The sequence below is a fragment of the Amblyomma mixtum genome, chromosome 6, assembly GCF_055824585.1.
Source record: "Amblyomma mixtum isolate Tamu chromosome 6, ASM5582458v1, whole genome shotgun sequence".
Classification (NCBI taxonomy): domain Eukaryota; kingdom Metazoa; phylum Arthropoda; class Arachnida; order Ixodida; family Ixodidae; genus Amblyomma; species Amblyomma mixtum.
The window spans coordinates 49994521-50009478 of NC_143017.1; the positions used below are offsets into that span (position 1 = coordinate 49994521).

General features: G+C 51.5%; 1 protein-coding gene across 4 annotated transcripts in view; it reads right to left on the reverse strand.

Annotated features, from left to right (window-relative positions):
* Positions 1 to 14958, reverse strand: part of LOC149339057 (paired box protein Pax-6-like) — a 251155-nt gene that overhangs the window by 80925 nt on the left and 155272 nt on the right. For 3 of the 4 annotated variants that reach the window (XM_089547877.1, XM_089547875.1, XM_089547876.1), the window contains one exon: positions 5501 to 5710. In XM_089547877.1, coding sequence (XP_089404003.1) covers positions 5501 to 5710 — 210 coding nt within the window. Of the gene's footprint in view, positions 1 to 5500; positions 5711 to 8529; positions 8649 to 14958 lie in introns of those variants that run through there. The other variant, XM_089547878.1, reaches the window with a different exon arrangement.

A 14958-nucleotide genomic window follows, 5' to 3' on the forward strand; every position in this document is an offset into this window, starting at 1 on the left:
GTCGGCGTCACGCTTGTGCCGTAGGACGCCACCAACTTCTGCAACGGGCCATATGCGACCGGTTTCAGAAGGAGTGAAGAAGTGACTAGTAAAACCGCTCAAGAGTTCACCTCAGGAGAAATTAGAGCGACAGAGCCTCCAGAAGGAAGCAGTGGGCTTGACGAGAGCAACGCTGGGAGGAAAGGGGGAATGGAGGGAGAGAGATGGAGGGCTACCCCTCCGGTGCGCGCGCCATTCGGAACACGCGTTGCTGCCGGCTCGAGACGACGACGCGCATGAGGCGACGGCTTGTCATGCAGATGAGGTCTTTCCTAGCTGCGTGCGCGCGCCTCTGACCGCTCCGCGGCGCGGGCACGGTGAATGGGCAGCGCTAACGAAGTTGCGCCAAGAAGAAGCGCTGCCTTCGAGAGCACGGTCAGGCGTTCAACCTTTCCTTTCGCCCCCCGTAATTGTTGCCGCGCGGCCATACGGACGCATTGCCTGCGCCGGTGACCCACCGGCGTCTGCTGTGCGCGCGCGTGGCGATCGCTGTGCCAGCCATTGTGGCGCCACCCGAGAGGATCCATCGCGAGCGCGGAGGCGATTGCATCAGGGAGGTAGACCTGCCGATTTTGATGTCTCTGTCCGCCACCCTACGGGTGCTTCCGCTGGCGGTCGCCCGGCCAGCGCCTTTTGATGCGCACGCAGCCAAAGGTATGCGCATAGCGACGAGCCCATGAAGCGAAGAAAGGGATGCGCGGTTGCGCCAGCCTCTGTGCCGGGGCAGGCCGGAACCACGTGGGAAGCGCCGCTCGGCTGCAGCTAGGCACGTACTGGCGCGGTGTAGTACTGGCCAGCTCTTCCGGGGGAGGAGGCGATGAGCAGAAACGACGCACCAGGGTAATGATCGAGGAAGCCGCGCATGTATGTTTTTTCCCAGATTTACCACCGTCCTCGTTCAATCTTGGAAACATGGGCCATGTGTGCCCTAACACTTTGCACTACACCGCTCGCTTGTTGCTTGCCTACATAGATGGTTTGGTTTATGGGGTTTAACGTCCCAAGGCAACTCAGGCTATGAGGGACGCCGTAGTGAAGGGCTCCGGAAATTTCGACCAACTGGGGTTCTTTAACGTGCACTGACATCGCACAGTACACGGACCTCTAGAATTTCACCTTCATAGAAATTCAGCCGCCGCGGCCGGAATCGAACCCGCGTCTTTCGGGTCAGCAGCTGAGCACCATAACCGCTGAGCCACCGCGGCGGCATAGAGACGAGATAGACACAGATGATGCCCGATATGTCTTCTCGTGCTGACTTCTCAACCTTCTCGCAATTTACAGCCATTTTTTTCTCAGATAGGAAGAAGCAATAAATTTCTATAGGGCACTGTATCTTACGTATTATCTCAGATATTAGACGCTGCATCTTCGATACACCTTAGATGCATATACGCGGTGATAAATGTATCAGGAATGCTTCTGAAAAATTCCATTCACATAGTTTCAGTTTATTGGTTTTTTTTTCTTGATGAAAAACATCATTACCTCAAAGCTTGAGCCGCTTTTTTGCAACAGTTCAAGGCTGTTTAGCTTCCTTCGAAGGACTCCTGGCCCTGTCCCGTCTTGAGGTGAAGAATAGCTCAGCAACATGACAACCACTAGAAACAGCTACCGCACCTTGAAAAGTGGAATAAGACGAAGAAGGAAGAAGAGTATTTGTCGTGCGGTCCTCACGATGCAACAATGAAGCCCGCAGAAAAGCGTGTTTCAATGGTTTCTGACCCTTTCTTTACACCGTAGTCGAGCGAAATCTGTGCGCTCACGCATATGTGCTAAAGGGGCGGCCGCAAGCAGAAGCCGCGACATCCCCGTCGGGGTCGGGGCACCTTGGCTGCTTTGCCACGAAAATTCTCTCACATTGACGCGTCTAAAGGGACTGAATCCCGACAGGCAGTTGAAGGTAATCGCATCACGTTTCAGTCGCGTTGGCCCCTGAAGCCGCTGGCGCAGATCCCGCCATTAATGACAACCACAACTCTATCGCTCTATCTACCGCAATCAAGCAGACGACGTCGATCAATCTGCAAACACAGCTCGCTCGCCTGCCTGCACTGCCGCGAGAGAGAGCAGTGCGGAGAGAGGCATAGGTATGTGGTGGCGGAGGAGAAAGCGCTTCCAGCCATGCCACCACAACCGCCGCGCCGAAAGACGTGAGTGATGCGACAGGAACCTTTCCGGACAAGCACGCAGCCATTCGCCAGCCTGTGGCGTCCGATTAGAACCCCCTCCCTTCAATTCCGAAATATCGGCGATTCCCGGCGTAGCATCGAGCAGGAGCTATGCGGCCCGCGTCTCGGGAACTCTTCCTCTAGTTAGGTGCAACAGCGCCGAAAGTGGGCGCCGCGACCGCGTCGTACGCGCGAGCCCTGTAAACCGCACCGCCTTCACGCCAGGTCTTCGCCGTTGCCCGCTGTATAATGCACTATACGAAAGCGCGTCATTAGAGAGAAACCGCGGTGGTCGGTCTGTCGAGTTTCGTCCAAGATGTGCAAGAAGGCGACAAGGGCCGCGGTGCGATCGGTCGGTCCTCGCGGGCGAAGCCTAAACGAAAGTGCAGGAATTGGGGAATGTGTCCCCCCTCCCCCCTACTGTACCCTTCTCTCCCCCTCGTATAGCTTCCGGAGTCCTGCGAGGAACTGCGGCGCAGAAGGCAGCGAGCGGAGGTAGCTGCTCGCGCGATCGGGCTGCTGCCACGGTGGCAGCGGCATGCGCTACGATTTACGACCGTGCGGCGCCGCTGCCGTGGCGGCCGGGGCCGCTATCGCCCGTCTCATCGGACGACGCGCCGGCCACCGCGGAGCGAGCCCGACGTCGGTCGGCCCGCGAGGAAATGCGCCCGTCCTCGCTTTTGTGATGGACGCAACCCCCCCCCCCCCTTACCTCCCCCCCTACCTTTCTTTAACCGCGAGGTTTGGTGGAATAGCCGCAGAGCGTGTGTGTTTGTATGTGATTGCGCGGAGGCAGAACAGAGAGCGTCTGTGCGCGCGCGTATGTTGACGTGCTTGTGCTACTGATACAGTCGGAGGTGAGTTTTATAGAACGAGGCAGGTTTCTCGGTTTCTCTTATTCACGTTTTTTTTTTTCCTTCTTCGTGGCGTTGTTATCAGGCCGCTCGGATCGGGCAGCAGGATTAATTAAGAGTTGGTCTCCAAAACGTCGTCGCAGAATCGCCTGACCGTTGCAGTGCCCGGGAGCCGGCCGGGCCATATACGATGCTATCTGGAGCATCGTAAACTCCGAAGTGTCCGGAATAGGCAAAGCCGAGCAGTGAGCGATCTTTGTGGAAACACGGCGCTTGGATGCTCCCGTGAGAACGGAGCTAGGAGTGTATGCTGGGCTGTCAATTAGTCTTTCTGAGTTTTACTCGAGTGCCACCGCTATAGAAATGCTATAAAAGGGGCTGCATATATATGCCAGCAGCGAGGGTAATCACGCTTTCGAAATTGTAAAAAATATGGCTATTGATAACGGCCGGCAAGAATCTCTAATTGCAGTCAGCTGCAAATCAGTAATAGTTAACAAGTTAACTATTAGAATTTAGTTGACTACTTTACTGTTAACATGATTCGCCTGATATTGAAGTCCGCCAACACTGGGATGACTATGCAGAAAAAAGCTTCTTTTTACCTCAAAAACCATATTTAAAAAAAAAAAATATTGGGCACCTTCCCTGAAACACCTGGTATACATGAGCGATAACTATGTTTAAGGTTTTTTTTTATATTCATATTTCATACTCGGGGACAAATTTCTTTGTTGCGGAATGAGAATGTACAGTCTTTGTCAAAAGTAACCAGGCTGCATGGTTTGCTTCTAGCTTTTATAGTGGAGCCCTTGTGACTTTCCTAAACATCAAAAGTGTTTGGAAGGTAAGAAGACCCCCAGTCGTTACCTTTAACGTCCATTTCAGCTTCCGGGAAGCTGTAACAGTCCACTGTACGAGCTAGAAGCAAACCATGCAGCCTGGTTACTTTTGACAAAGACTTACAAGCACGGGGGGGAACACGTTCACGAGTCAATCTCACAGGTGTGGAAGGTTCGATCTCCACAGGAAGGATGTATAAATGGTAAAGCCAAATTTTTTTCTTGAATTTCTGACTCCACGTTAAAAATTAAGCTTCGTGACTCCCCATTGACCAGATGCGTCCGTTGTGTCCAGAGAAAAGCTTAGCCCAGAGAAAAGCTTGTACCCATGCACTGTATCACCGATCGGTACCTGGCGGCGCTGGGGATCGAACCCTGCACCTCCCGCATAGAAGGCGTGTGCTCAAACCCCTAGGCCACCGCTGTTTTACAAAAACGCCATTGTCGCCAAAATTCTTTCGGTCGTACAGCCTTTCACGGCTATAGCGAAGTACCTGCAGATACGAAGCTGTTTATTGCCGAAGCCGTCAAGACGAGGCCGTGGCAATCACTTTTCCACTGAACTTCCCTGATAATTTTAACTATTGGCGTCTTGCACTGTGAGTATGTCTGAAAACTGTTACAATGTTTTGTAACTCCACCCTTCCTGCGGAGTTCCAAAGGGATATCGAATGGGATTTCTTTGGGAATAAACGTGATGGGACGTGATGGCTGCATACACATTGCACAACCTGGCTATTCAAGCACCGTGCAGTTACGGCGATCGGCTGCCGTCCCGAAAGCCGAGGGTTCGATCCCGGCCGCGGCGGCTGAATTTCGATGGAGGCGAAATTCTAGAGGCCCGTGCTCTGTGCGATGTCAGTGCACGTTAAAGAAGCCCAGGTGGTCGAGGTTTCCGGAGCCCTTCACTGAGGCGTCCCTCGTAGCCTGAGTCGCTTTGAGACGTTACATCCCAATAAACCAAACCAAACGCATAGTCGCTGTTACCAGTGTATATACACTCACCGAGCAGCTTGTTGACAACGAACCCCAGGTGGTCGAAATTTCCGGAGCCCTTCACTGCGGCGTCCCTCATAGCCTGAGTCGCTTTGGGAGGTTACATCCCAATAAACCAAACCAAACGACACGCAGTCGCTGTTACCAGTGTATATATACACTCACCGAGCAGCTTGCTGACAACGAACCCCAGGTGGTCGAAATTTCCGGAGCCCTTCACTACGGTGTCCCTCATAGCCTGAGCTGCTTTGGGACGTTAAACCCCAATAAACCAAACCAAACGACACACAGTCGCTGTTACCAGTGTATATACACTCACCGAGCAGCTTGCTGACAACGAACCCCAGGTGGTCGAAATTTCCGGAGCCCTTCACTACGGTGTCCCTCATAGCCTGAGCTGCTTTGGGACGTTAAACCCCAATAAACCAAACCAAACGACACACAGTCGCTGTTACCAGTGTATATACACTCACCGAGCAGCTTGCTGACAACGAACCCCAGGTGGTCGGAATTTCCGGAGCCCTTCACTACGGTGTCCCTCATAACCCGAAATAAACCAAACCAAACGAAGCACACACAGAGTGGCTGTTACACTCACCGAGCAGCTTGCTGACGGCGCTCTGCGAGGAGAGCAGGTGCCGGGCGAAGTCGTAGGGCCTCAGCGAGTAGGGCGTCAGGTCGGGGAGCTGCACGCGGCCCGCGGCGCCCATGGCGTCTCCGCCGCCGCCGGCCAGCCGGGAGGAGGCCAGGTAGACGGGGCCCAGGGCAGCCGCCACGGCCGCGGCCGCCGCGCTGCCTCCGCCGCCGCCTGCGTCGTGGTTGTAAGAAGACACCGCATTAGAAGAAGACTTCGGGAATAGTCGCATTATTGCCTTTATACCATACACTCTAAAGCCTATGAGGGAGTGGAAAGGGAGTAAATGCAACTGGTGGAGGACAGGGTTAACAGGGACAGAGACATGGGAGAGGCCTTTGCCCTGCAGTGGGTGCAGTCAATCTGGTGATGATGATGAAGAAGCTGTCCTCTAGAGCCTCTAGAGGTAGCACTGCCACCATGGCCTTGAAATGCAGCCGGATGAGTTCAGAGAGAGAAAGGCTTGTCTACTTAGTTGAGTTTAGTCTGTTGTATGCAGCTGCTGGCGATGTTCTGTTGCCTGTTGAGCAGTTTTCGATTATTATGTCGACAACTGCTCCACTGTGCGACACTTAGATGTTAAGATTCGATTTCAGACGCACAGATCAGTGACGTGGCGTATCTACAGTCTATGTCTACAATGGCCGCTTTTTCGGTCACGGATAAACGTTGGCGGGATGTGAGTTCACAGAAGACAAAAAAAAAATATGTCACCATGCAAAGAACATCAACAGAAAGCATTAAGGCCAAGGTATTCTGCCCAAGTTCTAGAGTAGATTTCGATCCCTAACTATACGAATGCTCACTCTTGAACAGTGGTATATCTGCCCACTGCAGAGCACAGTAACTTGTTGCAGTCAGAAACGGGCGGAGGCTTTCAAAACACAGCACCGGAGTTTTTGAGGCTAACAAATAGAGGAGACTGAAACCTTGCTTAAAACCGTCGTAACTTCTAGAACTACGCATGTTCTGAAGAAAAAATTTGTTGCCAACCCTAAATATTCCGTATTTTCATCGACGGAAATGTACCCCGGGGCTTGGGCAGCTTATACCCTGTCCCGTAAAGTGAGTTCGTTAGAGGACAGCTTACTCGCTTCGTATTCCTTTCTTGTTTAGAGAGTACGCAGAGGAGTAGGAGAGAAATCTGTGGCAGCATTCATTTCTAATGCTAACGTGACAATATTTCCGACCACATTTTCGTCAGCTTTCGATCTGTATATGTCTGTTCAGGCCGAATAGAACGTGTGACAAGAAGAGAACAGCCATGCGCACAGGAGAGACGATTACTTTGATTTACACTGACTGGCTCCACAGACATAATCGCAGGATCGCAGATTATGCGCGGTCTAGTGGTGCTCGCTCATCTGATTCCGGTGATCTCGGCGGAATGTTAATCTTACTGTCGCTTTTATTTGTCACAATGTAAAGAAATGACGAACAATACAATATCCACATCGAAGTCACATTATGAGGGGTGGTTGGGGAGGGGGTCCTAGGACCAACTTCCAAGTGTAACCCATAAATCCGCCCCTTGCTCCACAGTCAACAAAATCAGGGTTTGTTGCTAGTCAGAGATATACTATACGGCGGACAGACATGGAGTGCGCGCAAGACCACCATCTCCCTTATGTGGCATCGTTATGTTCGTTATACATTATGTATACGTAAACGTTATACGTATGCGCTATGTTATACGGCGGTTATGCTGGTTGCACGAATAATAACTCATTCTGTTGCGTCATTCGCACAGGAAGCTGGTTCCTTTCGCACGCAGTACCCTTAAATGCGTCATCTCAAGGAAGCAGTTATACAGGACCACATATTCATTTGCTCCGGGAGAAATGAACAATTTTCCGCGATATAAACAACGTTCAGGTATTTTTCAATGCGTTCACGCCACTAATCACCCGTATATTCTGAGTCGCCGCATCTTCGGAACTGAAAACGCCTAGTGGCAGCAAGCAATTGGGTTAATATAATTAGCGACAAGCATCTGAGACTGGACTAATCAACTGCTTTCGCATTTCATTGCAACTAAAATGCTGCACCGCTACTTGGAGATAACTGGCATATAGGACAGGCGCCTTCCTATCATGCCTCTGTCAAAAAATAATATTAATAATAGCTTGGTGACAACACATTCACGTACCGGCTCCGGAACGTTACATCTAAGTTTTGAAAGAGGGAAAGAGTTGCAGCGGACATTCTTCGACGGTACGCAACCCAATGCAAGCAGCACTTATTTTGTGAGGTACGAAAAACTCGCACCTCGATTGGACGTTTTTTTTTTTCGCCGCCCCTTGCGAATACAAGATTTTGCGGATATCTCCGAGCACCAGCTTCCTGAGTGGTACACAGAGGACCGTATAGGTGTCCTAAGCCGGCGCGAACCACGGAGGAATCGTGCGAATTCGACGCCTGTGATGGAGTCTTATGTACCCAGGGCAATTTTCAGACAAATGCGCAAACTGCGAACTTAGGGCCACCTTGGACCACATACTATGGGAGTGTCCTCATGACCCCCGGGAGGGACGAGGTATAAACACGAAAGGTCAATGGGAGACCTTACTACTGAGCTCCGACCCGGCGACTCAGCTACAACTCGTCCGACTGGCCGAAGCCGCCGCCGAGAGTGAAGACCATTCGGCCGTCGTCTAGGCGGGTAGCTCTGTCTGTTGGACATTAAAAGTTTTCCTATCCTATCCTATCCTATCCTATCCTATCCTATCCTATCCTATCCTATCCTATCCTATCCTATCCTATCCTATCCTATCCTATCCTATCCTATCCTGTGATGACGACGTGCCCTCGTGGGAGGACTGCAGAACAACCGAGAGAACGATCGGCGAAATGAAAAAGAGAGCTAGGCGCCCGCGACAGTGCCAAACCAGCTTCCACAGTTCTCCGCGTTCTTTCTTTCTTTTCTTTTTATTAACACAACCGCAACAAGCCAAGCGTCTCGGCACAGTAGTACACTCGATCCCCGCGCTCACCGGAAGCTCGCGCGATGATGATAAGTGTCTGCGGTTCGCTCGCTCGTCGTTGTCGTCGCAGGTGTGTGTGTCTCCCGCCTTTTCACGGCGTCGAAGAGGTGCTCGCGCGCGCCCGCGCGCTTTTGAGCCGGTCGAGAAGAGGAGACGCCTCCGGAAATGGGTCCGCACGGTGCAAACCGCCCGCTTCGGGGGTTCCTTTTCAATTTGCGCCGTCCCTTGGAGGCGCGGGCTTTTCTTCTCGCGACCGCTGCACTGGCGGCGCCTGGCGACAGGCTGCGGTCGCCGCAGGAGGAGGAGGCACCAAGCAGCAGCAGCCGCGAGGGAGCCTGTGTTTAGTTCCGCTTGGGCCGTCGCGGTCACGTCGTTGCCACATATCACCGCACGCTGCCGTGAGTGTGTGTGCGGCGCTCACGTAACGCACTCGCGGAGTCATGCTGTTTGCCGTCTGGCGCGCTATGCATATGCGCACGTCTCTGCAAGCAAGCGCGCACGACAACTGCCTCTTTTCCGTTTGTCTCCTTCCCCGCTGTTCTTTACGTTTCCCCGCTCGCTTCCAGAGTGCAGCGTTTGTGGCACATTAACCACCTTCCGGTAAGCCTGGAGTGTAAGAGATTCGTTTTCGCCGCGTCGATTAACTCGAGAGAGGACGTCCCGCGTGCATTAGTGGCTTCCGGAGAAAAAAAACAAGAACGAAACAAAAACGTACTTTCTCGAAGACGAAAAATTGTCCGGTAATGCGTGTTACGTTTGCTTCGCCTACGGCGTGAACGCGAAGAGCGTTTAATCTTTACAATTAAAAAAAAATAGGCAGTCTACAGACTCTCCATAGCCTTTTGTCTATAAAGCCATTAGGCTTTCTATAGACAAATCCTAGAGACAATAAACATAGACAATAAAAATCATATAGACAGAGAGAGAGAGAAAGGAATTTAATGAGGGAAAGGTGGAGAGGTGGAGATTTATGGCCATAAGCTTTTAGTAGGCTTTTGTCTATAAACAGTCCATAGACCATGAACAGACGAAAGGAAACCTCTATGCAAAGGTAATAGAGTCTATAAGAAGTGTATAGAAACTCTATAGACTATTTATATAAGAGATGCTACAGAATTCGTGAGAAGAAGTAGTTTTCGGTGCTTTATTAGGTATAGGCGTCGTTTTATAGACCGTTATCGACTAACCTTCGAGCCATTTGGAGTGTCTGCCAAGGCGCATATACGATGTCAGAGAGATAGTTGCTGTTTTGAGTAACAACCACAAAAAATATTGCAGCGGACGGTGACTACACTGACAAAGCACAGCCCAATGCCCCGCTGAAAAATGTGTATAGGTGTGAATGGGTCAACAGATAGGATTATTGCACATTTGGTTTGGTTTTATAGGATTCAATGTCCCAAAGCGAGCAGACTATCGGGACGCCGTAGTGGAGGGCTCCGGATAATTTCGACCACCTCGGGCACTGACATCCACAGTACACGGGCCCGTAACATTTAGACTCCATCGAAATGCTACTGAATCAGGCAGGATCGCGCCTGCGACTTTCATGTACTGTGCGATGTCAGTGCAAGCTAAAGAACCTCAAACGATCGAAATTATCCGGAGCCATCCACTATACGACATCCCTTACAGCCTGGCTCGTCTTGTGAGGTTAATCCTATAAAGCCAAACCAAATGTGTCATAGTCCTCTTTGCTGGCCCCTTCTATCCTATACACATTCTTTAATAGGGTAGGTAAGTTTTCAACAAGGTTTGGTTTGGTTTATGGGGGTTTAACGTCCCGAAGCAATTCAGGCTATGAGGGACGCCGTAGTGAAGGGCTCCAGAAATTTAGACCACCTGGGGTTCCTTAACGTGCACTGACATCACACAGCACACGACCTCTAGAATTTCGCCTCCATCGAAATTCGACCGCCGCGGCTGGTATCGAACCCGCGACTTTCGGGACAGCAGCCGAGCGCCATAACCACTGAGCCAGCACGACGGCGTTTTCAACACGGTATTAATTCAGCCTGCCCGCTTCCTTCAACTCACATTATAGACAAATGAGGGTGTGATGCATTGTATCCGACAGGAAGCACAATCTACAGAATCGCGTTTTATGAAACGGCATGGGTACGTGATGCAATGGCGTTCGCGTCTATGGGGATTTAGCGAGCGAGCGCCAGAAAAAAAAAAGGTGTATTTTGACGCTCGTTCAAGTAGACAGGGAAGCGTAAAGCTTCTCGGTATACGTCGTCACATTGCGCGAAAAGCAAGTATCTCAGTTTCACATTGTAATGAAAGGTTGCTTGCACACTCTTACGCATCATGAATATAATTCAGAATACCACATCAAACACCCACTCGCACTTGTGGTATAATTATCGTCACACTGTCTTCGAAGGTAATCATTTTTTTTTCAGCTATCGTGTGCACATTATTGAAATGATTCCCTAATAACGTATTAACATTTTACTTTTGGCTCAGCGATGTCGGCTAGCATCAGCGAATAATAGGAGCCTTCGAAGCGACCATTAGCCGTTACCCGAGATAACTGCGGTTAAGCGTCACAGCAACGCCACCGCACCAGCGCACCACGGTGATTTGCGGCTTAATCACCACAGTACAACCGGTCTCCTTGCAGGACGCAGGACACTGGTAACGCGTCTCCTAGAAACGCGCCTTTAGTGAATTAGGTACGCGCTGATGGCGTCGCGCGAACGCGCGATAAGTGTGACGAATATGGCGGTGAAAGGTCAAGTGCCACAAAAAAGCACGTGTCCACGTTGCTATAATTAAATCCGGCGGACCGCCACAACCACTGACGAGCCGCGGTGAGGACTCATCACACCACGACGGGGGCATACATACGGGAACCGAGCGCGAAACGACGCGGTATATATCGCGGACCAACTAAAAAGGCGACCCAACTTCGCCGCGAGCTTCTCCCGGGGATGTGGGCCCCGTTGAGAGCGAACAACCGCTGAGAGCGAGGCAGCGTAGATCATTCTCGTGCGGCCGCACTAGCGACAGGCGCCGCCGATGAAAACGGCCGCGGTACATGCGAGCTTGTCGACAGGCGTGTCATGTGTTTGGGCCCGGGGGCATACCCCCCGTTCTCCTGACTGGCTGGCTGAACCGGATCGGCCGCGTTACGCAGGAATGGGGCGACCCGGAATGGGCACCGACATGCAGCATAGCCGCGGGTGTAAATAAAAAACAAAGAGCAAAGAAAAAAAAAACGATCACGCCGAGCCGGCTATGCGCGCGACTGTCGCCGAGCGCTTGTGAGCGCGTACTTAGCCGCGGGTATCCGAGCGGCCTGCCCGTGTCGAGATATATATATATATCTCTGGACGGTGTACTACATGACTCTCGAGAGAGAGAGCAAACGGAAAGACGGGCTGGCTACATAACAGCCGCCGCCGAAGGCTGCAAAACCGCGCGGGGACACCCAAATTACAGGTGGTCCCCTCAGCGACTGACCGCGCGCTGGTGTGCGCAGAAGAGAAGCAAAGAAGGAAGGAAGCGAGAAAGAGAGAAGATCGTAGGGAAAGAAGAGGGGCATGCTTTCTTAAGCAGGCCGCGTGTGTCGCTGGGAGCCGCCGCGCTGACCACGGGGTGGGAGCGGCGACGCGGTCATTAGACGGGGCGACAAACGGCCTTATCTCGCGCGCGACAAAATGCGCATGCGAGCGGCGCGGCGCAATCAATCTGCTTTTTTTTTTTTTTTTCCTGGGTGCGTGCGGGTGTTTGCGCCCGTCGTGCTATGCGTTCCGCCGCAACGCGAGCTGCCTCCTCGCATCCCGAACGGCGGCGGCGCCGTTTTAGTTAGTGGTCTCACTTCTCGCGCTCTCTCGAATTAGGCAGCGTTGCGATTGGCGAGCCTTTCTGTCCATTCCTCTTTCCCTCATTTCTTTCCCCTCCCTCTCCCTTTTTCTTTTCTGTTTTTGCACGCGCGCTGCCTTAGGAATCGTTTTCGCTGGGTGACGAAAAAAGGAGGGGGGTGAGAGCGAAAAATATATCTAATAAGCGGTGCTGATAGCCGCGATGCTCGCGATAAGATGAATGGTCCGATTGCTCCCATCACGGGCCGGCGCCGAGCTTTGAGATGGAAGCGAGATATGGGCGAGTTTCTCCGCATTATACGGGGTGTATCGGCGTTAATGCCGCGCAGTTTGGTACAGGCGCTGGGAACGCTTTATTAGCCGGGTGTGATGATCTCGCATAAAAAAAAAAGAATACAAGCAGGAAAGATGGGGGATAGAGGGCTGGGTGTACTTTTTTTTTCGCCTAACTTCCCCTCCTTTATCCCGTGACACGTATTCACATGTACAAGCAATAGCATGCACTCACCCACGCACACATCCCGCCCTCAGCGACGCCTTCGGCCTGTGTCAACAAAGTCATTAGCAATGCCAACCGCGATAATTATTTGTGCTTGATTGAGCTCGCCATAATCTGCACTTAGAAAAAACGGATATATAAAATATGCCTAAAAAGGACGCGACGTAAGGTTTAGTTTGGTTTATGGGGTTTAAAGTCCCAAAGCGACTGAGGCTATGAGAGACGCCGTAGTGGAGGGCTGCGAAAATTTCGACCACCTGGGGTTCTTTAACGTGCACTGACATCGCACAGTACACGGGCCTCTAGAATTTCTTCTCCAAAGAATTTCTAGCCGCCGCGGCCGGGATCGAACCCGCGTCTTTTGGGTCAGCAGCCGAGCACCATAACCACTGAGCCACCGAGGCGGCGGACGCGACGTAAATACGACTGATGTTCGAGCTCTTTCCTTCATTCAAATCTTGTCAGCAAGTTCCAAAGTTTGTTATTTATATTATATTAATTGAGCTAGTTATTTAGTTACCTCAAAGACCTCTAACTTCCGTGTAGCGCAAGGCTCTGGATCAGTTTTTAACCGCCACGGGTTTCTGTGTATACCATGCGACGATGTCGCAATACAGACAGACGTTTCTTGTACTTGGCCGCCGTCGAAATACGGTCGCCGCTGCCAGGATTCCATCCAGCAACTTCGTGCAACCGAACAACCCAACCACTGTGCCCCCACAACAGATCCTCTGCTATGCGGCATGTTACACATGAAGAGATGGTTTTGGTTTTATCCTATGTTAGAACACTTCAGACAGTCCTTTCACACACATGTTCGCTCATATGTATTTTGTTGCGAAAGCAACACTACTCTAGTCGCCGAGCCATTTCGCGGAACTGAGGAAAGGCGATACTGCGCATGCGCGAGGAGCAGTGACGTCACACGGCGCACAGCTGGCGCGCCGCCACCGTCGCTGCGCGGGTGACTCAGAGGTGCCGCAGCCGCGCTCGCCAGTGGCGCATGCGCAGTAGCGGCGCATAGCTAGCGTGCCGGGGCCGCCGCCGCTGCCGCGCGCTCTCCATCGCCTCTCTCTCTCCTCGTTGCTTTCGCAATCCTCCAGGTTTAACCAGAGCTAAACCACTGCCAATTTTGTCCCGGCTTTAGTGCGAATTTTGGCCCCAGATAGTAATATGGCGTCACTTATAATTTGTTTCTTTGGATACCTTTTCATATTTTCTCGTAATCTCTTTCAGCTGCAGTGGACAATCTTATGCATTCCACTCCTGAGGCGTCAGAGTGTGTGTGTGTTAGATGGCACGTAGTGTCGTCGCTACTAAACCGCTCATAAAAGCGACCACAGTAGGCATTGAATGACCTTGTTCGCTTAGTAGGGTTTAAATGTGGTCGGATTACATTTTTTTCTGCATTAAGTGGCAGTGATAAAGCGCGACATTAAGCTCACGGTCAGAGTGCTTGTCACTCAGAGCGTTCCCGTGGGAACTAGTTCTGCCGCGACGCTCGAAACGAGGTCCTTTAGAGGGTGCACCGACCGACGCGGTTGCCTTCCAAATGAATCCAATAACTCATGCACATTAGGTTCGAACCTAATGAGGTGCGGGGCAGTGGGGTGTAATAACCGGCGTGTGCCCAAAATTAGGCATTCTCGCATCGCCTCATTACAGCGAGCCCGGTATCGATTTTACTTATTCTTTTTCGGTTCCATCAGAACATCAAGGAACACAAAATCAAGAAGAGAAATGACTTACAACTGCTTCCGCCAGTGCTGCAGTTAAGTAGCCAGGCTTCAACAGATTACGTTCTGATCGCAGTAACGCAAATTAACGCGAAGAAAAGACAGTCAGCGAGCTTTCATAACCGATTTTACGCAACTTGTTAGCAAATTAGTAATGCTTGGACTGATTAGCTTGCTTGCTGCGAGAAATAGATTGCCATTTGGAGCTGAGATTAAACGTCGTCAATACGCGTTGACATACGCAGGCTAAAGGGTGCAGGAAGGTAGTAAGGGAGTAATTTGTCATTAACTTCCACCCAAACGCAGCAATAAAGATACAAAGTAAAAGCTATACAACTTTCACAGAAACTTGCTAGTTAAAGAAAAATTA